We start from the raw sequence: 26,253 nt of genomic DNA, 5'->3' as shown, positions 1-26,253 counted from the left end.
CACGATATCTGCTCTGGTTAGCCTGGTAAGATGATGTAATAAGTAGATTCTATAAACCAACTACTCTTATTCTCTTCTTCTCTCTAAAAGATCCCAAGTAAAGCAAATATACATTCTAGTAAGCAACTACTTCTGGTGGTTTCTATAAACCTAGTAACAATATAAATACACAACAATTAAAACTATTAAGTTAGGTTTAATACTGTGATTCTAATAATTTTGTCACTATAGAAATCTATATCTCTCTTTACTTAGAAATTTAGGCCTTACTCATACACACACACACACAGGCAGTAGGTAGAATATAAAGACGGGGGTACATTGTATACACACTGACACTCGCACACGTAACTTTAAAAAGCAAGCAGTGTTTATTTTATAGCTCTAGCAATCAGCTGTTTTCGTTGTCAGTGAGATAACACAAATAAACATCTTGAATTTTAACGGTTAAAAAAGTGATTTTTGTGCGTATTTAAAAAACATAATTGAAAACATGGCAAATTTACCATATCCAGTTCATGACAGTGGAATCTTACCTATCCCGGAGCCCGAGGGGATTATTGGGGCCGGTTATACTGACTCATACCCCCCGAGTGCCCCTATAACAAGTGACAACTATTCAACAAGTTCGAGTCCCTACTCGTCTGCTCAGTCTAACAATATTTATTCTGATGCACACTATCAAGACAGCGCTTATGTTTCTGCCTCTAATACAACTCCATATTCTGCCCCTAACACGAGCACGTCCTACTCCGCCCCTAGCAGCAGTGCTCCCTATTCAGCCCCCAATACATCTGCCCCCTATTCTCAACCCTATCCAGTAAATAATTCACCATATCCCTCGCAACCCAGCCAATCCTATCCAGCGGCCTATCCAAATGCAAATGCGCCCTATCCGGGTAATAATTCGCCCTATCCAGCGGTCAACCAGCCTTATCCGCCATCAAATGCACCCTATTCACAGCCCTATTCTTCAACTGATGCCCCCTATCAACCTTATCCTCAACAAACCAATATACCACCCTACCCACAAGGTTATTATTTTAGATTTTTAATTTTTTAAGCAGAGAGGGAGGTAACATTGGAAAGTAAATCTAATTTGTTACTTATTTTTTTCTTCTCAAATCATATATTTTATGACCATTCTTTGCTAAATTATCAAAGTATATTAAATTCACAAAAAAATTAATAATACATTTCATATTTCATCATTAGAGAACGAGTAACATTGTTTATTAACATGAATCATAACAATGAGTTTTGATACTTCATGGCCTAATTAGTTTTTAGATGTTTAAATTTAATAATAGTGATTCATTTAAAATTACACGTTTTAGGTAACAATATTTCTCTTCCTTCAAGAAATAAAATATGTAAATTACAGTCATTACAAAGTTTCTTGCAAATTGTTTTATGAAAACCCAAAATTCTTATTAGTATATCCTACACTAGCGGCTACGCCCCTAGAGGCCTCTAGTGGCACTTTGAATGTTTTTTTTTTAAATATCTAATTACAAAAATAATTGGTTTATGTTTCGTTGGAGTCTCTTTTTCGGAAGGGGTAATTTTTTTCTATGGGCGATTTCTCCTGATAGGGTGGTGGTACCCTCCCCCAAAATAGTTATAAACCTTCCCGGGACTTATGAGAAGCTACCCTGTTAAGGAGAACCCGATCGGTTCAGCGGTAAGCGAGATCCTTCGGTACAAACACACAAACACACAGACATCCTGTTACTTTAGTATAAGGATAGTTTCAAGCAACTTGGGGTTTGGATGCAGCATACCATACGTGTATTTTCGCAAAAAAATATTTAATTGAGGGATCATTTTCTTCACTTTTGGAAATATTTCCGAGGTGAGAGTTCCTCTTCTCCAAATAGCCTAAAGCCTGCATTAGACCAACACTAAACAGTCCTAATTTGATCGATTGACAATTTTAACATTATAGATACCTTATTATAAGGATACCTACAGATTGACATAAAGCCTAACAGTCATAACAGCTACTTTAGTATGCAGCTAATGCATATTTTTATTAGGTAACTCACCATACCCGCCAGTGCCACCAGCTAGTCAACAGTCTTACCCCTACAATGCACCAACACCCCCATCAGCTTACCAACCAGGAAAGAATAACAAAATTTTAGAAATGCTGCACTTGAAAAAATATGATTACTAATAAAAGAAAAGATCTATAAAAGATATTTAATACATTTCGCTTGACCGTAAATTTTGTTGACAAAAATCCACAAAAAGTGTGTAGCATTCATGCAATTGATATCATGCCCCAAAAAACATTTAAGGAGGGAGGGTCATTCTTTTCAGGAACCCTATCCCACGGAAAAGAGTTAAAAGTAGAAAAGTTAAATCCATTTTTGAAAGGTAAAAAAAATCAGAGTATATTTTGATATACCTTTTTAAATGGGTTAAAACAGTTTAAGAGTGATAAGCAAGGGTTCTACATTAATGGGATTTATTATGTTTTTTGGCTGTGTCTTTGATAGACAGAATAGACATATTATTATAATTATAAGTACACTAAAAAACTAATTTTTATTCTTGGTGTAAAGGAGGTTACCCCCCACAACCGCTGACAATACCATATAATAACCCAACTCCACCAGGATAGTGTTCATACAAAATACATCTACAATAAATTTCTAGCATATATTTTTAAACTTTTTAAATGATTGTTCAATGAAACCTTTCCTAAATAAAAACTTTTCGTCTAAACACTATAAACATCTCAACATATTCAAAGAAGATGGAGGTGCTTTCTTAAAAATTCTTATATTCTCATTGAGGACAGCGTAAAGTGTCTTGTGTGACGTCATAAAAATACGTCTATTATCCATCTCTTTTTTATGGGTTTCTTTTCCCACTTCTCCGCTTATCTCTCCCTTTTAGACCTATTTTTATGACGTCAAAGATGACAATTTTCGCTATCCCCGTATTGTACAGACAAACGGTAAATACCATAACACTTTTAGGATAATGGAAAGAAAACGAAGTAATATGTTCCGTCGTATTTTCACAGAAGCTTTTCTCCTATTTCTAACTTTGCAGGGTCAATTTCCTAACCCTGCTCGGCAAACATTTACCTAACCTTAAATAAACAATAAAAACCTACTGTGAATATACGACAAACCCGCAACTTCGTGTTCTTTCCATGATTTCACTTTTACATTTGAATAATTACAAGATTACGAATGAACCCTTAATGATGATTAGGTGAAGCCCCATATCAATATCCTTCCTCAGCACCCCCATATCCTGGGGCTAATAGTCAAGCTTCAGGAACTATACTTACAATTTTTATCTTCGAATTATTCCTGCTTCCAAAGTTTTTTTTGTTTTGGCTTAAAAGTTTTTAATTTTGAATAGATTACTTTGATGTATGTATATAAACTATGTATTATGTGAATTGTAAACAAAAGCGTGCCAAAGGGGGTTGTCTATGCCTTCTAAATTAAGATATAGAACTACCATTCCCCTTTTTCATCCCCTTCCTAGCTTTAATACCAGTGAACAGCAGTGCACGCCACTGATTGTAAATATTTCGAACAATTAAGATTTTGTCTTTATATCGCATTTTTAATTTATGAAGCAAATATAGAGAGATTTAAAAGAACACAGTAATAGTGTCTGACTGATTATAACGTAACAAAAAAAAATTAGCCAATGAGAGGCCACTATAAATTTTACCATTGGTCAATAACGGACTCTCATTGACTAATTTTTTTTGTTACGTCATAATCAGTCAGACACTATTACTGTGTTCGGTTTAAAAAATTATAAACAATGCACTAAAAATTTTGATTCTGCTTTAAGTCTTGTACCTCTAAATACTATTGTTAAAACCCTTTTAAACGGACCATTTTCTAAAACACCAAACCGTGTATGTATGAAATGAAAAATAAATTTTGGGAGAATGCACAGATAGCTAAATGTATTTTGTTTTTAATAGTCATGTCTGTGGAGTAGCTCATAAATCATAAAGACAGATTAACAGACAGCTTTATATAAGTTATCTGTTTTATTTAATATTTTCCAGACATTGGTCATAATAAAATTACCACATAATTAGCCTTACCAAGAGAAAAAGTCAAGAGGAAAAGCCAATAGTACTAAATTGTGTAAGCCATGATTTTGGTTATTTAGAAGGCTATCTATAATACAAAGTAGCTTGATGTCTGTCCGTCTGTCCGTCTGTCTGTCCCTTAAGATCTCGGTAACCACTGAACCAATTGGATTCTACTCTTCAGGGTATATACCTATTGGTCCTGTGGTGGTTTTAAGCTATTTTCTTGGGGGGTGGGACACCCCCAACCCCCCCAAAAACAAAAAAAATACCCCCCATTTTTTTTTTTTTTTTTTTTTGTAAGAAATATCCTTGGTCCTTTGTAGAAGATTTCCTTTGTGGAAGATTTCCTTTGTGGAATATTTTTTTTTACAAATTTCACCTTACACTTTTTTTACCATCTCTTGGGGCAAAGCCCCTAGAGGCTAGGGGCAAAGCCGCTAGTTTTACATAAAGCAGCTGTATGCGAATCACTTTTTACTGATAGAAAGTCAATTTACATTACTGCGTTATAGTGGGGCGACCAGACAGACTAACATACAAAGTATAGAGCTAAATAGTAAGAGAATCTTTACAGGAAGATTCTGAAGTATATCTCATCCATAGATATAAGGACAAAATGAGCTATGAGTTTTTGTTATTGGAGAAGAATGTTACCTAACAAAAATTTAAATATTTATATAAAAACCAATGAAAATACATTTTTCACATATGGAAAATACTATATGCCTTACAGGAAGACTCATGAAAGAAATTATAATCATAGTCATAAAGTACCTTTGCTTCTAAAGACCATTGGCTGAAAAAATTATGAACAGTTTTATAATATTGATATAGTAAAAACACTTTCATTTTCATAAAAAAAGTTTTAATTCTTTTATACGCAGAATTGCCTAATTGTCATAAAAAAACTTTGTAGACATTGTGTTATACTTTCAGTCAAAAGTTTTTTCATGACCTTTGTGTAGCAAAGCTTCTTATATACATACTTTGACAGTCCTTTTAAATTTGCTAACTTCAATTTATGAACAGTTGTTTTGCTTGTATACGTTTTATTTCATAATAAGGATAAACAACCCCCAATAAATACCTAAACAAAAAAGTTTGGATGTTGTCATACTTGTTTTTAAAAAAAAACTTCATTTTCTTGTTTATGATATAATTTCTTAATTTATGTAACTATATAGGACTACTTTCTAAGAACACTGCGCCCCTATCTTCTATGGGCTCTGTATTCAAAGGGGTAAACAGGAAGCAGAAAATAGTTTGAAAGTAAACCATTCAAAGGCATAAATCTAGATATAAGTTTGTCTCAAGCCATTCAGGTCCCTGTGTGAAGGTTACCTCAAAGGGAGAACTGAATCAGTTAAGATGTTATTGAAATCTTAAGCTATGCATAAAAAAACTTACTACTGTACAGTACAGAATTTAAGGTTGAATTTAACATTGAAATTTAAGTATGTACGGTGACAGGTTACCCGCCCTTCCCAGGTCCACCTGGAGGCAGCATGTATCCACCTGGACCACCTGGAGGTAGTGCCTCTCCACCTGGTCCAACTGGAGGCAGCATGTATCCCCCTGGACCACCTGGAGGTAGTGCTTATCCCCCAGGATTACCAGATGCACCTTCATCTCCACCTTATCAAGGTATAAGATTTTCTATAAATGAATTTTGAAAACTGTTAGGATGTAAAAAAAAAAGTACTGTTTGTACTGCTGAGTAAGGCCAAGAGCCTGGTTTTATCAATCAAGGTTTAAACATCATAAAAATTGGCACATCAATTCAATATGTATATAAATGTGATAAAAATACTGATTTTATGCGCCTTTTCTTTAGCTGTGTAAAAAAACTTTGTCAAATGTTTTAACATGTAATTTTGTTTACTATATTTAAAAATTTGTTTGTATAAGATATTTTTACAAATTTAGATATATAATAATATCCTGTATATTTTTAGAATGTATTTTAAATGGTTATCAATTTCCTATCATTTGAATCTTTTTTATGTTGTATTTCATAAAACAATGAAACTAAATTCATAAAATTTAAGAATAATGTCCTTTAATAGATAATAAATTATTACGGGGTAAATGAATTTATATTTTCTTTTTACTATCCTTTCATTCCTGTGAAAAATTATAAGACACTATGTTTTATTTCCTGTAAAAGTTTAGTTTGAAACCTGATAAAAAGTTGAATTTCCTATATTATTAAGCTGTCTAAAAAGTTTGACAGTCAAACATTGATTTTCTTTATACAGATTTTCTACCCATTAATTTATTTTTTAGATGATATATATATATAAGGGGGGAGGGGACATTGAACTGTTCCAAAATCTTATAATAATGTTTTCTTATTCGTTGGCTTATCAACCTTTGGGACTTTTCTAGAATTTTGATTGGTTGATTCATTTAGTTGATTTTACAAACGTATCAACCATTGATTATTATCTACAAAAGGGGTAATTTTGTTATTCATCATTGGAGATGTAAATCAATTGATCGGCCATTGTCTTATCCCTTTAGACCCCTGATACATTTAGATTGTATTATTGTTATAGAGTTTTATCAAAGAGATAGTTCCATAATTGGTTTTAATAATAGCTGTTCATACAAAATTAATCATCTTTTGATTGTATTATTATTTTCTACCTTGTAGTTTTTAAAATAGGTTGCTTTTAGACATGTTATAGCAGAAACATTTAAGTTCAGTTTTCAGGCCAGAACAAATTTTTTATTTTTCTATTTTGAAATCTTACATGGCCAAACTTAACAATTTACACTGTTATATAATTTGTTGTTATCAAACTTGCTAAATGATTTAGTCAGTTAATTAAAATAATTAGTGTTGAAACATAGCTAAACTGCATGTTTATTATTTTTATATTTTTAAATTTAAGTTTTATTTTATTTTGCATACTATATTGCAGGAAAGGACGTACAAGCTTTTTTTTGAGGGAAGTAAAATTGGGGGTTTAAAATTTTTGAGGGGGTAATCTTATGTATATTTTAAAATTTTGTTGAGGAACGTCTATGATTGGAGGGCTCTTCAGCCACCCAACTTCATATCTTGCAGACGAATATTTAAGAATTCGGCGGCTCGTTTGAAGCTTGGACATTTTATGAACTTACATTAAAGGGCGGCTCAGCTGTAGCTGCTGCTGCACAAACTTGACCTTCTGGCAGCTCTGGCCAGCACTTTGGTAAAATTGACTTCACATTTTCCATATTTTTGTAGTTCAGCTGCAGGGTTTTGTATATTTGTTTTATTTTTTCACATTGGCTTGATAAAAGTAAAGCAACTGCTGCTGTACGCGGCTTTGGCTGCTAAGTCCTGCTGTATAGATATGCTATATATATGCACATATAAATGTTTTGTTAAAATTAGACTTTGAAGAAAACATGATGAGCTCGAATAGTAAAGAAGGAAAACTCAGATCTGGGCTAAAGAAGTTGGTTATGAAGTCAGGTATTAAACATGGGTGCCTGGTATTGAACATGGGTGCCTGCTGCCGGTTGTGTTTGCTTTAATATTAACATGCTGACTTTACAATTGACTAACAAGATTGAAATTTCCGTAAGTAGTGCAGCAATAACAAGCTTAGAAATTTGAGATGAAATTAAAACAAATATGTCTCATATTATTCTAAGGGGGGAACAATCTGTCTACTTTACTGACTTTGACGGAGTGTTGGATATTTTAAGTTAAAGAGTTGCTATGCTATTGAAAGTTTTCTAGATAAATTATACTAACAAAATAACTGAATAAATAGTGTTATGATTTCCTGCATGTTTTTTTTTAATTATAATTTTTTGTATTTTTAGCATGCTTTTTAAAATTTGGTTTGTTGGGCATAAAAAAGTATAGAACACTTATCTGCATGCTCTTATTATTTTGTTTTTGCTTAGTAGCAATTTTGTATAGCTTTTAGAATTATCAAATAATTAGTTTACTAAACATTTCATTATATAAAATCATCATAACTGCAAATAACTACAATACTGAAAACTGTCCCTTTCCATTTGTACCTTGCTTTACTAAACATCCTTCTTAACATAGTCCTTAACACTAAAGGGAAATGGAATTTACTCAGCTGCTATTCAAGCCACACCTCTGATTTTTCTTGTCAACAATTCCAACATTTAGAAGCACTGTTTGGTATAGCCAAGCCAGTCAGGCTGCTTTTAGGCAGCTCTTAATTTATTGTTTTTGGTTTTCATATTTTTTTGGGGTAATTGTAATACAATTCAAAATAATAGGATAAATATATATACTTTTAAATATTATGTTAGTTTCAGGGTGATTTCTTGATAAACAAAATATCTCATATTATTATTGTGCAACTTATGGGTGTTATTAAAAATATAAAACACGCTGTGCATGGTTACAGTGACGAAATTGATGGAACACAGAAATAATATTAAAGTGTATACCTGTCATTGAAGGGGCTTTTCAAAAAGATAATAAAACAAAAAAATAAGAAGATAAGAAGTAGCTTGAATCTATTTAGTTTAACAAAAGAGTTACCAAGGTAAATGCTCTTTTTATTACAATATTTGGTACAGATATCATATACAATACACTTGCCAAATCTTTTATATCATATTATTTATCTTATTTTAAAATAGCAAAGCTTCTCTGTAATTTCAGAATATAATTTATTGGCTGAATTTTTTATGTGCAGATTTCTAAGATTTAAATAATCTTAAGCAAATTGATTTTCTTTTTTTAACCCATAACGGTCGGGGGAGGGGCGTTCAACGCCCCCCCCCCCCTCTGTTTTTTTCTATCTCATTTTCTGTGTGTGAAAGATAAAAAGCACAAACTTTTTAAGTATGGGTATGAAACATAACTGAGAGTTGGAATTTTTGAATACCTTTATCCTGGCGGGCACAGGATGCCAGCAAACCTGGCAGGGTCATTCAGGTAAAGAGCAAAAATATTTTTATTGACTTAAACAAAGCATTTTATCTTACCAAAAAACTGAAATATCCTCTAATAGTACATCCCTATATGAAATACATGTGTTCAAGTCAATTTCAGGTTCCAGGTATGATCCTGCAGGTCCTGATCCTCCAGGTCTCCAGATATCTTTAAAAGGCTCCTGTGGCCGCAATATTTGACTTGGAGACTTCAAATTGTAAACTTAAGCTTTTCTTATATGTCTACATAACGTATTAAAATTTCATAAAGATCCGCCGCCGTTTTCCCGCCAACCGCCGACTGAAATTTATATTTTTATATTTTTAATATAAAATTTACATAAAGATAAACATTTTCTGCAAAAAATATTGTTCTTCTAGCTTCAAAAATAAGAATATTACAGTCGCTTGAAATTTTTAAGTAGAAAATGACCTAAAAACAAAGGTTGTTAAATAAAAGGGTGAGGGAAGCAAGGTCTTACTTAAGGTCGGAAATTCATTATCAAACAGGGGACTTGCACAAAATTTCAGCCCTCTAGCTCTAATAGTAACTGAGATAATAGGGGGGGCGTTGAACGACCACCCCCCCCCCCCCCCCGACCGATTAAGGTGCGGCAAGGGGCCCGACTGTTAAGGGTTAAGTGACGACTAATTAGTGACGTTTTTTTCTAATGATTCATATACATGTATGTAAAAAGATAAGGATTTATTTACCTCAGTAATAAAATAATTGATCCACAACTAACACTTAATGTTAAAAATGATTAAGGATAATAAAACAAAATATAAAGATCATAAAAGTAAGTAAAAGTTACTTCTCAAGTGATTCAAAATTTTAAATTAGTTATATAACTTCCCATAATTTATCAGTGATTTAAAATGAATAATCTATGGGATTAGAAAAAAGTCAGAATTCAAAGAAATTGTCATACAATTAAAAAATGTGACATTTACTTATTACTTAATTTTAATTTATTAATGATGTTAAAAATTAGTGTAAAGTATATCTATAATACTTCGGGAGAATATTAATTTTCTTTCCATTGTCATACCCTACATTCCTGGGTTTATTACTTGTATATTTTAATTTAAGTGATAAGGTGTATTTGAATACTTTATACATGAACAAGGATGACAACATCCATAAAAGCGAAGCACTGAAACGGTAGGACAAACGGACATTAACACTTGTATAGTGTCAGAACTTAATAATCAGAATATAAATGTATAAGATTTGAAGCAAAATTGTAAGTAAATTTGTAAACTGCTTGATACAGGATAATGTTTATGGACATACTTACATTTTTAAGACTTGATTATAGAGTTGCTTCGCTTATAACAGTATACTTTGTTGTTCCAGGAGTCAATATGCAAAAAATCAGATAAATCGGATAATTAGATCCCATTAAAATTTGTTGTTAAATTTTTTTAAAAATCAACATGTTTAAAATGGACGTACGGACATTCTGGTAATGATTATAGAGTTGCTACGCTTTCTAAATCATACCAAACTACTAAAGGAATCACCATGCAAAACTTGAAATTGATAGGACAATTCTAACATGCCTAAATTAACAAAAAAAAGCTATCCGTTACGGACGTACGGACGGACCTACCCTAATTTTAGAAAAGCTTCGCTTTTAAAAATAGTTTAATTTGATATTTACACTATTGAGTTGTAATCTTTATATTTCCCACACCCACTTACTCAGTCTACACGCACATATATACCTGTTCAGACTGGTGCAAACACACAAACTAACTTTTATAGTCATTATTAATAAACAAGCTCCTTGCTGTACAACTTATAATCTTATTTTCCTTGTTTTGTAGCTATTAACAAAAAACTACAAGCTGCGCAACTACTGATCTTATTTTCCTTGTTCTGAAGCTATTAACGCACAGTTCAACACTAAGACAAACTTTGATCAAGATGTTTTTAACTTTGTGAGAAAATAAAGAGGTGTTCATACAGAACCACTAAAGATTGGATCATAAATCCCAATTTTAGGATTTCTTTTTATTTTATTAATGTTGTACATATTGTACGTGTTTTTTTTAAATAGCTACTCACTACCAAAGACTGTTCTTCATGACGTTACAAGCTGTAAATCCTATATAAACTTTTTTGATTACTTTTTCTAATAACCTTACTTTTTTTTTGCTGTTGTGAGTGAAAACCAAATAGAAAAGTTTCTGCATTTCTTTGTTTTTCTTCATTCCTCATCAAAAAAGAACATAGAAAAAAAAACTTTTAAAGGAATTGTTCAAATAAAATTATCATCAAAATGATTGTCAACTTCATGGTGATGCTTAAAACAAGGATAAAAAAGTCCATTAATACACATAATTTAAGATTTATTACAAAAAATATGAAAAGTTTTTTTTATCTCTATTTTTTTAGAATGTTTTATATATAAATGGGCGGGTAGAATATTTGTATGTGATTTGTTTAGTTCCCATGGGTGAATTCTTAAAAATAATTTGCCTGAATAAAATCAGTTTGCCCCACTAAAATCAGTGCAGCTCGCCTAAAATTTTGAGAGGATAATTTTGCCTCATTAAAATTTTAGTGGGGCAAACTAATTTTAGTGAGGCAAAAGTTTTTTTAAGAATTTACCTTAGGTTTCTACCCTCCTAACTCCTACAGGGGCCTACTTTCTCCTAGCCTTAGTTAATTCTAAGATTTATTTATTAACAAATTAAATACTGAAAGGAAAGTGTTAATAGTAGAAGAAATTGATTATTTTTTTACATTTATTAAAATTTAGATTAATTCTGTTTTCTTTTTTTAGAGACAGTGCAGGCTGGAATAAAGAAAGTGGATAAAATGTTAAAAGAATACCAAACATTTAAGCAGTCTGGGCGACCATCACATTTCTACCATGCCAGGAACTTCAAATATTAACATGCTAATGTTTTGATAAGTCTTAGGATGTTTGTGTGTCTGTTTTAGTGATAAGTTTAAATCTTTTTAAAAAATCTACATTTGCATTAATTTGCCTAAGTCAAATTAACTCTTGAATTATAAAATTGGGTAGACATAAACTAAAATATAAATACTAGCCAATTTTTTAATTAAAGCAATTATTTATGCCAATAAATAGATATGACATAGCTGTCTTTGTTTCATTGACGTTGTATCTAGATTAGCGTTCAGGACATATTTATTTATTTGTTTAATAGTTATTGTATCACAGCGTATTACAGACCGCTTTCTGCGGATATCAATTTTGTGATTTTGATTTTAATATTTGTGGAAAGTTGTCTATAAAACAATGCTATACGTGATTTTTCATAATGGTTGAACTGGTTTTAATTTAGCGGATATTAGTCATGAGTTTCTAAGCCATACTCGAAAACTCGTTGAATCCTCTTTATCTAAAAGAAGTGTCATTATACATAATTAAAGTTTTAAGTTATTATTCCGTTTTTGTTGTAATTTTAGTGTAAATTTTATGCTAATGAAGTTAGTATCTGCACAACCAATTGCAAAAGCAAGGGAGTTTTTCAAATCTGACAATTTTCTATATGTGAAAGAATATTATTCTCTAAAATCTAAACCAAGTACAATACTTCTAAAAAGTATAGTCCAACAGAAGCAAAACAGTTTAACCTTTCTTTACGCCAATTAATCTCCAATTAAGAAGTAAGAAAAAAATATCATTTATACGTCTCTATATTATAGATCTACAATAACATTTTGTTATTATTTAACTATAAAGAAAATAATGTAATAGTCAAAAGCAATTGTTATATTTGTCTGACCAAAACTTAAAACGTAAAATGGGAGTAAAATAGTTCTTCTAAAAAACTATCCCTTTTTTAGAACTGTAATTAAATTACAGAACCCACCCATTTCCACTTAATTTGTTTTATTCAAAGTAAGGGGGGAGGTGGTAGTTTTTTTTATTACTGTAGGTCAGGCTATGTCTTGGCTTAAGAAACAAACATTTTATAACATAATAAGTTGTAATGTAAGAACATAACGCGAGTACACATAGAACAATTTCCTTTGCTTATCTGAATATGTAAATCACAAATGTACACATACCTCTTTTGGACAAAAATTCTACGGCCCTTTCTTCCTCTAATATAAAAAGGATAAATATATCATAATTACTGGGGCTAATATTCGTTTAGCACACATTGCCCCATCCCTGCAAGCCCTGTCATTTACTTGCATGCATAAAATTATCAGATATGTCCTGTTTTAATGCTTTTGCAGTACATTATAGTACCTCTTTGACCAATATCAATTTAAGTTTCTGGCAAATATTGACCTATAATATGTTAATTATCTCGTAAGATTAAGCCTGTATTGTCAATGACATTGGAATGTTATATTACTTATTGCCTCGGTTGGGCGAGATTCTCCTTTGATTTCAAGGTATCATCTAGAGAATCTTGTTATGGGAACAATCAAACAACCAATTCTTTGAATGATCGACATATTACTCTGTTCTTTGCATAGCCTGAGAATCGATATAAAATTACCTGGATGTTGCTTTAGATTTTCATGTTCTAATATAGTGATGCTAACAGCTGGCTAAAATAAAGCGACCCTCCATCCATCCCATTTAGCCCAACCACTCCCCTCCTACTGGATAAACGAACGGAACAATGAGGTCAATATTAGCAACCTAATTTGACGACAAATTTTCCCCTGTCAATACATCTACGTATATACTATATCTAGTAGATTGAGTTTCACAAATTCATGTCACTTTGACTTTGGAAAAACATTTGACTGCTGAACAACTATTGTGTTAGTGAGGGGTTTACTTTTGAATCCAATATTTTCAAACTACTTATTGAATATCTTTTCTTATTAGAATTTAAGGGAATATTAATTCTTCTTTAACTTCCATTTCCTTGAATTATATAGCAGAAAAACTATTTTGCTTCGAACTTTTCTACAAAACAAATAATCAATTTTTGTAATGCATTGCTGTTATTTCATTGTACAATAAAATAACGTATAGGATAATATTTTTTTCCCCTGTTATTTTGGCTTTTGGAGAAATTTGATCATAGTAGTTTTTCTTCTTAAGCGACCTTCCTTTCTACACAATATTTTAAAAAGGTAGCTTAACTTAAGACTATATATGAGAAAAAGTATATGATTTTTAGCACTTAATTTCCGTTTCAAAAGTATCTTTTTCCGATACATAACTTTTATGACATTGATCATACTTGCATTTTATCCCCTGTGAAAAAATGCATATTTATAAAGCAAAGCTTCTCTTTAACCAGGTATCTAACTAAATAAGTCAAGAATATCAAAAAGTGTTTATGATTCTTTTTGATTAGGGATAAGCTAAAGGTTCTTAATGTTTAAATTAATTATATTTAATTTTATACCACCCTAAACTTTTTTGTACTACTACTTTTTTCTGTAAGCTTTTGTATAGCCAATCCAACTTTAAGATTGTTTATTTAGATTTCTTCAATAAAATAAATTAAATGGTGATTGCATTGGTTTAATGTCTCCTTTATTTTAAACAATTGTATTATAGTAAATACCCCTTCCCTAGCCTTAAGGTTCTACATCCTAGAAAAATAGTATGAGTTTGCCACATACCATAACAGTACACAATTTTCTGAGATCTTTCAAAACATTAGACCACTTTATAATAGATAAAAGGAATCCTCCCCCAAACAGATATAAATAAAACATTCCAGTGACATATAAGAGGCTTATCTTCATATAAGGATCATTACGGTCAAGTGGTGAGATTTTTCGGTACAGGCAATTTTTTTTCTTAGAATTGATAGAAGAATAAAAACAATCCTCCCCCATAAGTGATAAAAAAAACTTTCTGAAACCTATAAGAGACTTCTCTTCAAAAAAGAGTCAATTTGGTCCAGTCCATAAGCACACAAAAATTTGTGAAGGATATGAGATTAAAGTCCTCTTAAACAAAGAAAGATGAAACAAAATAAAATGTTAAAATTTGTTGTTGCGGTACTGCAGGATTGACCCCAGATCTCCAGTATCTCCAGATCCACCTGCGGATGTACCAGATACTCCAAAATACTTCGGTCATATCAAAGAAAAGGTATTTATTTGTTTTGGTATATAGAAGCTACTTTGTAATTATTAGTCTTTTAGTATGCGCTATTTATTTAAATAGTCATTCGTCTTTGGCTTTGAACAGTGGCATGCAGGGGTAGGAGGAAGCAGGTGGGTGTCAACACCCCCCATTAAAACAGTAATGGATAAGTTCTGCTTTTTCAACTATGGAACCTCGTGGCCAACAAAAATGATTTGTTTCTTTATATTTTTATTTTTTTTTCTATTTGCTGACAGTTTTGTCTATAAAACATATATATAAAAGGATAATTATAAACTTTTTTACTGCATGTGATTTGCTTATAATTTAAATGAAATGTAATCGAAAATCAAAAGGTTATGTAATCAATGTTTGTATGACAAGACTTTTTACTAACAATGGCTATCAAAAAAAGAAATTGAATCTGTATTAAAAGGCCTTTTACTATCAAGGGCAATTAAAAAAAAGAAATGGAACCTTGAATTTTACTCTACTTATTAGTAGATACACGTCATAAAACAATAAAAAGTGATATATTTATTAAAAATAGTGACAGTTTTATACTTATAAAACTAATAAAATGTTTAGCAACATTAAAACTTTATTGGTAATTAATTTTACAAAAATACATTAAATCATAATATGTTAGACGAGTATTACCGATTAACTGACAAAAAGTTTTGAAGAGTATATTAGCTTTTTAAAACCCCAGATTTTTCCCAAAAATTTAGTAAAAAGATTCAGAACTGTAAAAAATTATTAGGAACTGTGCTAGACTAATTTATAAAAAGAAAGTAATAACCAACATATTGGATACATATTCTACACAACTTTTTCAAGTAGCGTAACTACTTTATAATCTTGGTATGTCCGTCCTTCTTCAAAAAATCGTCAGCTGAAATGAATATAACTTTCTTTTTTATTGTTCTTGTTTAAGTTAATTGGTCTAAATGAATAAGAAAGGTTAATACCGTGGGATTAATAACCAAGAATATGTTGTATATATATGGTTGTAAAGAGTACGTACATTCAACAATATGTTAATATCAGGAAGAAATAGAATGTCAAATCAAATACTTAATAAGTTAATACAAAGGATGGCAGACAACCAGTAGTTTGATAATATAAGCAAGTTTTTTTTAAAAATAAAATAACTAAATTTTTAAAATTAGTAGTATTGATGCATAATACAGACAACTATCTGGCCCAAGTAGTAACGATTCTTCGTCTGCTAGCAAACTTATTTGTTCTTTTGTAGGAACTCGGCTGTGTTTATATTTCCGTCGCTATTAGCTAGTTACAGTTATTTGTCAGTTCGTTCATCTGGAAGGAGAAAAAGGGATGGGGGTAAAGGTGGATGGGAGGGGGGGCTAACGTTACTTAACGTCAATGGAAATCTGGTGCAACATCCAAGTAATGATATATCGATTGTTGCATGGAAAAGATTTATGTTTTTTCCCAAATAAAGATAATGATGGCACGGGTTAATTGAGTTAGACTTATGGTTTATTGTCTGCTAATGTTATTTCGCAGCAGACAGCATTTCTTTATCTATTTATGTTGATAAAAAATCAAATGATAAGATAACGCCAAATTTCTTCTAAACATTGAAATAAAGACGATAACTAAATGCCCAACAAATACATTTGAGAAGATAATAAGCATGAGAAAGAGATTGAGAAAGAAAGAGTGAAAGAAGCATGTGATAGCGTGTGTGTGTGAGAGAGATATATATAGATAGAGAGAAAGTGACAGACAGACAGACAAATAGAGATACAGACAGACAGACAGACAAATAGAGATACAGACAGACAGACAGACAAATAAATAGTGTATGCCATGACGCTGATTCCTTCACTCTTGAATATTAAAGTAGTACTATAGCACAGGAATTCCTTTCATATTATATTAGTTCACATTTATTATTTGCTTAGGTTATACAAATTATTTCAAACAACAATAACGCAAAGAAATGAATATGATAACATGATTTTAGCAGTAGTAAATGCTAATTATCTGTTTTTAAAGGTAGATTAATCAAAGATATTATTTTTTAAATATATTGAAAATAAGTGGTGAGATTCTTTGTTTATTACTTTAGGCAAGGTTAGGTTAGGTTATATTAGGTAATGGATATACCCGGAGAGCTAGAAACCGTAGAAATGGGCCTGGCAGATTGGCCGCATGTGTTAGGCATAGAAAGTAATAATCGACCCCCCCCCCCCCCCCCAACCATTTTATATTTCAATTTATTTCCAAAATAATAGTTGTTAATTTCAAAGTGGGAAAGCCCACTTAAACTTTTTTAAAACTAAATTGTCAAATAGTGTATCTAACTTGATAAGTACAATTTTGAATACATCCTTCCTTGTTTTTAATTTGTAAGAATGACAGATATCTCATTTCTTTTTTTTTACATTTGCTGACTTCTAGACAAGTAATATCTGACATCTCTAGGAAAGGGACATTTTAATCAAGGATCTAAAGAGATAAGACAATGGCTAATTAATTAATGTACATCCCAAATGATGATACACAATAAAACCCCTTCTGAAGACAAAATCAGTGGTTGAAAGTGAAACGTTTGAACACTCAGATGAATAAAACAACAAATCAAAATTCAATTTAAGTTCCCAAAAGTTATCAAGCCAACGAATAAGAAAACATTATTATAAAACCTTGGGGACTATTGTAAAAAAACAGACCAATGTCCCCTTCCTCACCGACATTTGATTTTCCATATGTAACAAAAATTAAATATCTTATTCAGAGGCGTACAATCAATTTGACTTAAAATAAAGAGAATAGTTCTTTTCTTTTTTGTTAAAGATCCGGAGTTAGAGATGACATTTTTTATTAAGAGTTGGTTTTATTCTACTATTTTTTTTAGTAGCGAAGCTACTCTATAATTTACTTTGTCCGTCCGTCAGTCCGTCCGTAACGCTATGGGGGAAATGGGATTTACTCAGCTCCTATAAAAGATTGGCTATTTTCATATGTTTTATATATTTCCCCATATCTTTGTTTTTTTTATCCAATTTTCAAACTTTTTTGGAATATCAGTATCAAAATAATTTTTCTCATTATTATGAGCATCTTTTATGTAATTTACTTTGACCATTGTCATCAAACAAAATAAAACAAGGTTTTGTGTTTATTTTAACCAATAAATCTATTCTTGATTTTAATAAATACCCTTTTCCCATCTACAATTTTTTGTGCTTCGCTAATTATGAATGTTGTCATCCTTGTTTATAATACTAGCCCCTTTATCTCTTTATAATCTTAATATTCCAATGTAAGATTACAATATTATATCCAATTTTCTTTCTTTTTTTGTGAGTAAAAAAATGAGAAGTAACCAAATGTATTACTAAAATTTAAATAAAAGTTTTTAAAAAGTGCTTTTTTAAAGATCAATTTAGATTTTTTATAAATTCTATAATTATTCTATAATACAAAGTAGAACGATGTCTTTTCGTCTATATGTCTGAAGCTTAAGATATCGGTAACTGCTGAAACAATTGGGCTCAAATCTTCAGGAAATATAGATAATGGTATTAAGATGGTTTTAAGCCATTTTGTCAAGGGCCTGAAAGCAGGCTCACGGTGAAACATAGGTATAGGGTAGTTCTGTTACTAAAACTACAATAACAAATACCATGTTCGATAAATGATCAAACCATGCATAGGAATTCCTACTACTTTTCTAAAACAAAATTATCATAATATAGAATATTTGATCTTTCAAAGTTTCTTATGTTTATCTTAGAATTTGATATCTTATATTCAGACTTTTTCTTTAGAGAAAAGATTATTCAAAATTAAAGAAATATTTAGTTTTTTTTTAAAAAATTGGAGTTGATTTTGGTAAAAAAATATAAGAAGAGTAAAATTAATTAAGATTATACATTTTTGTATGTATGAAAGCCATAAAATGTTTGAATCTAATTTTTCCTAACTTTACGGAGCGACATGTTACAATCTTACACAAGTTATACGTAGACTAGTTCTAGAAACCAGATATGAAAAAGTTTCGGATAATAAACACATTTTTTTGCTGTACGAAACTGTAAAGAATTCATCAACGACCAGATTTATTTTGAATAAAGATAATATTTCTTTTGTAATCGATATAATAATACTTGGATATTGCACTAGATTTTTATAAACTCTGATACAGTAATACTTGCAGGCAGCAAAAAAATAAAAATACCTTCATACAACCCCTTTACCCCATCCCCTCCCCTTCTACTAGATGAAAGAACTGACAAATAAATTATGATCTAAATTATTGACAATTTTCCCCTGTCAATATATCCAGATATATCCTTTATCCATTTTTAGACTATAGAGGCTGAAAAATTCAAGAATCAGGATTATAGGAGCATCAAGAAAACTTTATCAAGAGAAGGAAGAAAATTTGAGGTAAATTTACATAATTTTCTTATTATTCATTAGAGCACCTCAGGATTGTTTCTTGCACGAGTATAAAAACCTGACTTTGAGTTTGAAAGTTTATCAAGCAAGGTTGAGAGCATCCATGAAAGCGAAGCTCTGAAACCAAAGATTAGAACAATCGTCCATGAGTGCCTAACTTAATAAGCAGAATTTTAGATTAAAGATATTAACAAAATACATATATCATACATAAAGTTATAAAAAGTTAAAAATCAGCATGTTTTAATTTTACATATGGACTTTTTGTAAAGATTATAGAGTTGCTACGGTTTCTAAATAGTATCTAAGTGTTACATTAATCATCATCTAGATTTTAAAATCAACAGGACAATTCAATCATGCCTATATTAATGAAAAGAGCTCATATTTTCTCAGGATTCTGCAATTAAACATGACCAAATCGTGAGGCCCACTTTTATTCATGTATATTCCCTCTCTATTTTTAAAGTCAAGCAATTTTAGGTAGATTTAGAAGGCTTTATTGTAAACTAACAAGGATGACAACATCCATAAAAGCGAAGTACTGAAACGGGAGGACAAACGGACATTAACAATTGTATAGTGTCAGAACTGAATAATCAGTATATAAATGTATAAAATTTGAAGCAAAATTGTAAGTCAATATAACAAAAATCTGATCAATCGGATAATTAGATCCCATAAAAATTTGTTGTTAAAAATTTAAAAAATCAACATGTTTCAAATGGACGTAGGGACATTCTGGTATGATAGAGTTGCTACGCTTTCTAAATCATACTTAACTATTAAAGGAATCACCATGCAAAGTTTAAAATCGATAGGACAATTCAAACATGCCTAAATTAACGAAAAAAGCTATCCATTACGGACGGACGTACATACGGACGGACCGACCCTAATTATAGAAAAGCTTCGCTTTTAAAAATGTGCATGATAGATGGTTTGGGTCGATAATAAGTTGCGATCTGTACGGAGATTGAAAACAACCTAATAAAGCTTTGTAAAATTAAAAAACAATTTGAAAGCAAAATTAAAACTTTCAAACAAACTATGTGCAATAAAAGGATTAGCTTTTCTAGGATAATAATTGTGTTCATCTATAATAAATAAATAAAGGCTTGTAAGAAATTCCATAATCTAAGGTAGGTATTGTCAAGTTTTGCCCCACAGGGTATAAGATTATAAATCGTCCCTTGATTTTATTTTCAAGCCCATTGCGAAAACAAATTATTATGACTCAAAAAAAGAATTATCTTAGAAACAAAGAAAGAGTTTTAAATTTATGACAAAGAAAAAAGATAGATAGAAAGATAGATAGAAAGAGAGAGAGAGGGAGAGAGAAAAAGAGAAAGACAGAGAGAAAGAAAGGGGGGGGGGGAGAGAGAGAGAGCAAGGAAAATGAAAAAGTTAATAAAAAAGAAAAAAGTAATTTCCAAATGTTTAAAACTCTACAGTGCATTAAAAATTAAACTTTTTGCACATGGTAAAGTAATATATTGAAATTATCTTTCATTTCTATTTTACAGGATCCAATGTTCAATGTGAATTCCATGCAACTTGGAGGAGGGGGACATGGCTATATGAGGACTATGTATCAACGAAATGAGGTGATTAGTGTCTATTTCATTCTTCTATTGTTTGTGTTGTTCATACTATGCTCTCCTCATATATAGGGTTGAGATACAACCTTAGAATGTAAAGGAACGTATTTTTTGTTCGAGATATCATATGGATTAGTATGAAATATCCTTACCAGAGCTTAACCAATTTAAGTGTCTATATATGACAGGTGTCCTTATTTGATATGCTCTAAAGCATGGAACAGTAAGGAACCTAGAGGATTTATATACATATATTTAAATCTTTGTGATTCTTAGAATAAAGCCAAACAAAACTCCCTATAATTGTCGGCAGTATAAACTTTAAATACATATATTTCTCTTTACATCAAGATCAGAAAAAAGGGCGAAAAAAAGGGGTATCAAAGGTTTGAATGGTGTGTAAGCTTATGTATTTTTAAAAATTTTGATGGGAGTTAAATGGGGGTTTTAAAGTTTAACGTCATGGGTACACTATATTTAATCGTACTAGTTGATTTTATGTGTATTTCATTAGTGTATTGGATATCTATTTACTCATCTTTTTAGATTAAATGGCTAAGACCCAGCGAGATTATTGATAATCCTGTCCTCTTTGACAAGGTAATATTATAATTAGCAAATTCTTTATTAAAAAGTCTTTATCAATATATAAAAGACGTAGGATGTCTGTAAATCTGGTAGTAATAATAAATCTCCTTTTCCTTAACTGTGAAGGACTTGACTTGTGAAGGTTTCTATTGTATATTAGGAGAAGCGCCCCTAGAAAAAATAACCTCCTTTCCCAAGAAATATAAGTACATTTCTCGTATTCATTCGAATCCGGTGGATAAGAACCGGTTCTCATCCATACGAAAAAACTATGTCTAACATCGTATTATATCCAGCTTTCTACGAATATAAAAATGTACATTCTATATCCGCGGAAAGCTGTTTATAATACGATTCGAGAAATAACTATTACAGTCTCTTGGAGCTTTTGAATTTTTACAAACAAAAAATGTAAAGAGATATTCGTTACAACGAACAAAAAAACTAAAATTTGTAATGGTTTCGCTTTGGATGAAGAATTGGTAAAATAATTTGTTGAAATTAGATATTTTTCTCTCTGTTAAAATGTATTGGATATCGGGGAAAATGTCGGAACATAAATTCTTTAAACTATCCTTAATAGATAACATTAAAAACTCTTTTCTAGTAGCAGAGTCACTTAATACTTTTAATTTTGCATTTAGCATAGTTCAAAAAAATGGTTTGAAGACACACAAAATCCTTTGTTTCTTATTTACAAAATTTTGGGTTAGTGATGTAAATTGTCTGTAAGTGTAAGTTTTGATATTTATAATATAAATGAGGTTCCTTGCTGGGTTTTAGGCTATTTTTAGCATAATGTATCTTTTAATGAAATTACTACTCTATACTAAAATCTCTTCTTTTTGTGATATAGATTTACTGAGGGAAAAAAGCATACACCAAACATTCATTACTTACAAGGTTTTTACAGACAGATCATATGTCTTATTCAATACTAAACAAATCATGCAAAAACAGGGTGGCTTACAAAATTAGCACATACAACCCAATTGATTGAATATACCTATAGAAGTAATACTAATATTGAAAGTAATATCATTAAAATTTCCCATTAAAGAGGCTCAATTTATGATCATGCTCTGTTGGGACATTCAGATATAGGTTGTGCAATAAAAAGGTTGGTTGTTTGTCAGATGTTACTAAACCCTAATTTTATATTGAAACATAGCGTTATATATAATGGCTTAAATGCAACTTAAAATATTAATGATTACTTACATCTAGAAGAGGACGTTAGAGTAACAAGGATGACAACATCCATAAAAGCGAAGCACTGAAACGGTAGGACAAACGGACATTAACACTTGTATGGTATCTGAACTGAATAATCAGAATTTAAAAGTATTAGAGTCGAAGCAAAATTGTAAGTAAATTTGTTGAAAAAACTGCTTGAAGCAGGATAATGTTTATGGACATACTTACATTTTTGGACTTGATTATAGAGTTGCTTCGCTTATAATATTGTTCGTTGTTGTCCCAGGAATCAATATACCAAAAATCAGATCAAACGGATAATTAGACTTTACTTTTCTATAATATAGACAAATATCATCAAATTTGTGTTTTAAGGTACATTAGAACATTGATAAGTCATCCTGTATATTATACTAGTGGCTTCGCCCCTAGCCTCTAGGGGCTTTGCCCCAAGAGGTTTGATCAACTTAATTTTTCGTATTTTATATTTAAAAAGAAAAAGTAAAAAAAAAATTTTTTTTTTGGGGGGGGTATTTTCATTTTTTGGGGGGGTTGGGGGTGTTCCACCCCCCAAGAAAATAGCTTAAAACCATCACAGGACCAGTAGGTATATTCCCTGAAGAGTAGAGCCCAATCGGTTCAGTGGTTACTGAGATCTTAAGCTTCAGACGGACAGACAGACGGACAGACGGACAGACAGACGGACAGACATCGTTCTACTTTGTATTATAGATATGAGAGTCTATTTTATTCTGATAAAATCATGTATTTGTCTAGCTCTGGCACATTAGACCAGGCATATTATTATTTTCTATTCTTCTTTACTCAAGATATGTACCACAGAGGCCCCATAGAATTTGACATGTAGTAGTACAATAACCAGACTATATTAATCTCTACAATTTGGAAAGCAAAAATTAGTGATTTTTGGCTCCATTAAGAGGCTTTTACCTACAAAATTGATTCATCTTTAACCGCTTTACATAAAACTTAATACAAAGCCTTCATTTAAATCTTAAGATTTATTTTTTAAACAAAGATATTTTGTTTTGGTACTCCCCTTGAACCAGGCAAAATCTGTGGATCCCTAGTGTAATATGTAGCTTTATTTGCACAGTCTAGTTTATACTGAGAGAACTGGGAAGAGAATGGATAATAAGATAACAATGTTTTATTCATGTACATTTATGTATATTAATTTTAGACATTTGATTTTCAATCTTTAATTTTTACTTCAGATAAGATTTCACTAAGAATAATTACTTAGTTAAGTGTAAAAAATGGCGGTTGTCAACTGCTTCTAAGTAACAAAATTTAGAAGGCTTTTTATATGACATTCTCGATCTGTATGTACATATATCTATATCTATAGGCTGCGGTTGCAGATTAGACAAAATAGAGCAACTTTGCGGCATCTTTATTATGTTGACTTAATTGCATCTTTTTAGTTTCTCTTTGAAAAAGAAAGTATTTTGTGTAAAAGTACATTTTGTGTGTTACCACACATATCTGCAGTATTAATTTTCACTCTCTTGTATATTTGTTTTACTCATGTTTGTAAACAGACAGACAGACACGCAAAGAGAAAGAATATAATTGACAGAGACACGCTTTATATTTATACTAGCGGCTTCGCCCCTAGCCTCTAGGGGCTTTGCCCCAAAAGGTTTGATCAACTTAATTTTTCGTATTTTAGATTTTAAAAGAAAAAGTAAAAAAATTTTTTTTTTTTGGGGGGGGGGGTATTTTCATTTTTTGGGGGTGTTGGGGGTGTCCCACCCCCCAAGAAAATAGCTTAAAACCATCACAGGACCAGTAGGTATATTCCCTGAAGAGTAGAGCCCAATCGGTTCAGTGGTTACTGAGATCTTAAGCTTCAGACGGACAGACAGACGGACAGACGGACAGACAGACGGACAGACATCGTTCTACTTTGTATTGTAGATTGCTAATAGACATACTATATCTAGATTACGCTTCTGACCCGATTTTTCGTCAAATCTTAATAGGAACATTATTAGCAGACGATAGTATTGTTTACTTTCGAATCAAGCTGAGGTGGATTCTTTTTTGAGGATTTTTCACTAAAATAATTTGGCCTCACCAGCGAGTAGCAAGCCTAATTTTTTTAAAGAATCCACCTCTGTTTGAAGCTTTTACATTTATGACGAAATTTTTGAGCAAGTAAGTTTGATTCAGTAAAGCTTTGTACTAAGAAATGACATTGTTTACAGCTGACTTTTATCTATGTATGAAATGAAAAAAAAACATGCGTTTGTAATAAAATGTGTACACAATTTCAACCAATGAGATTTAATGTAGGTTCCGATGGAATCTAACTTTTTTTAAGGGGGTTGTATTTTTGGGGTCGATTTAACTTAGTAGGGAGAAGGTACCCACCCCAAACATTGTTATAAACCTTCCCTCTACCTGTTTCACTGTTAAGTAGAACCATTTTGGTTAAGGTGTTAGCGAGATCCTACGCTCAATAACAACACACTCAAAAACAGACATTCTGTTACTTTTATATAAGGATACAATGAATATACAGCCAAAAAAAAATAATCTATATCTGTAGGTTATAAAGGCATACATTAATGATATTTATTTATTATTTTACACTTTCTTTAAAAGCTAAAGCTTTTCTAATTTGTAGGACATCAACAGGTTTGACATAAACCAGGGAGAAATTGGTGACTGCTGGTTCTTGGCTTCTCTAGGTGAGATTAAACAGTATTCTTCTTCTTTGTACCTTTTTACTCTTTTATTTATAAATATTATCTTTTACTGGCGGCTACGCCCCAATTGGTCTCTAAGGGCACTTGAGGTAGAGGAGGGGGGGGGGGAAATTGATGACTGCTGGTTCTTCTTGGCTTCTCTAGGTGAGATTAAACAGTATACCTTTTTGTACCTGTTTACTCTTTTTATCCAATTATATTATCTTTTATTATTGGCTACACCCTTAGATGTCTTTTATGGCACTTAAGGTAGGGGGAGGTGAAGTCGCCCCCTCCCTTTTTTGACTTTGATATTGAAAAATAAAATGTGAAAAAACCTTCTGACTTTATATAATAGGATTTTATTTCTCTTTATTTACTGTTAATTAGCAAAGAAAACAAAGATTAATTTAGAAAAGTTGTTCTTTGTTTTTCTATATTTACTTAATCTTTTTTAAAATTAGCAGAAAAAAGATTTTCCAGTGTGGCTTCGAAACCGATAAATATCCGCTTGATTAGAACCGGATCACAGCTATACTGAAAAATTATGTTAGCAATATATTACAAAGAATTTTACACGAATAAAAAAATTAGAAATCATAAAATTGATAAAAGTTTTCTTAACCTAGGTCTTTGGCCCCTTAGGGCTA

General features: G+C 31.2%; 1 protein-coding gene across 2 annotated transcripts in view; it reads left to right on the top strand.

Moving 5' to 3' along the window:
* Positions 1 to 300: 300 nt before the first annotated feature.
* LOC145314576 (calpain-B-like) overlaps positions 301 to 26,253 on the top strand; it is a 74,393-nt gene continuing 48,440 nt past the window's right edge. The window contains exons 1-12 of one of the 2 annotated variants that reach the window (XM_080154554.1): positions 301 to 1,034; positions 2,040 to 2,128; positions 2,573 to 2,625; positions 3,233 to 3,298; positions 5,556 to 5,728; positions 7,470 to 7,550; positions 11,800 to 11,898; positions 14,984 to 15,066; positions 19,408 to 19,488; positions 21,027 to 21,107; positions 21,648 to 21,701; positions 25,543 to 25,606. In XM_080154554.1, coding sequence (XP_080010680.1) covers positions 494 to 1,034; positions 2,040 to 2,128; positions 2,573 to 2,625; positions 3,233 to 3,298; positions 5,556 to 5,728; positions 7,470 to 7,550; positions 11,800 to 11,898; positions 14,984 to 15,066; positions 19,408 to 19,488; positions 21,027 to 21,107; positions 21,648 to 21,701; positions 25,543 to 25,606 — 1,465 coding nt within the window. In that variant the 5' untranslated portion in view covers positions 301 to 493. Of the gene's footprint in view, positions 1,035 to 2,039; positions 2,129 to 2,572; positions 2,626 to 3,232; positions 3,299 to 5,555; positions 5,729 to 7,469; positions 7,551 to 9,721; positions 9,805 to 11,799; positions 11,899 to 14,983; positions 15,067 to 19,407; positions 19,489 to 21,026; positions 21,108 to 21,647; positions 21,702 to 25,542; positions 25,607 to 26,253 lie in introns of those variants that run through there. The other variant, XM_080154555.1, reaches the window with a different exon arrangement.

This window comes from Acartia tonsa, chromosome 3 (genome assembly GCF_053477335.1).
Source record: "Acartia tonsa isolate MP-2025a chromosome 3, ASM5347733v1, whole genome shotgun sequence".
In the NCBI taxonomy this organism is placed as follows: Eukaryota; Metazoa; Arthropoda; class Copepoda; order Calanoida; family Acartiidae; genus Acartia; species Acartia tonsa.
Note: the sequence above shows the minus strand (reverse complement) of the source record. Positions and strands in the feature narration are given on the sequence as shown.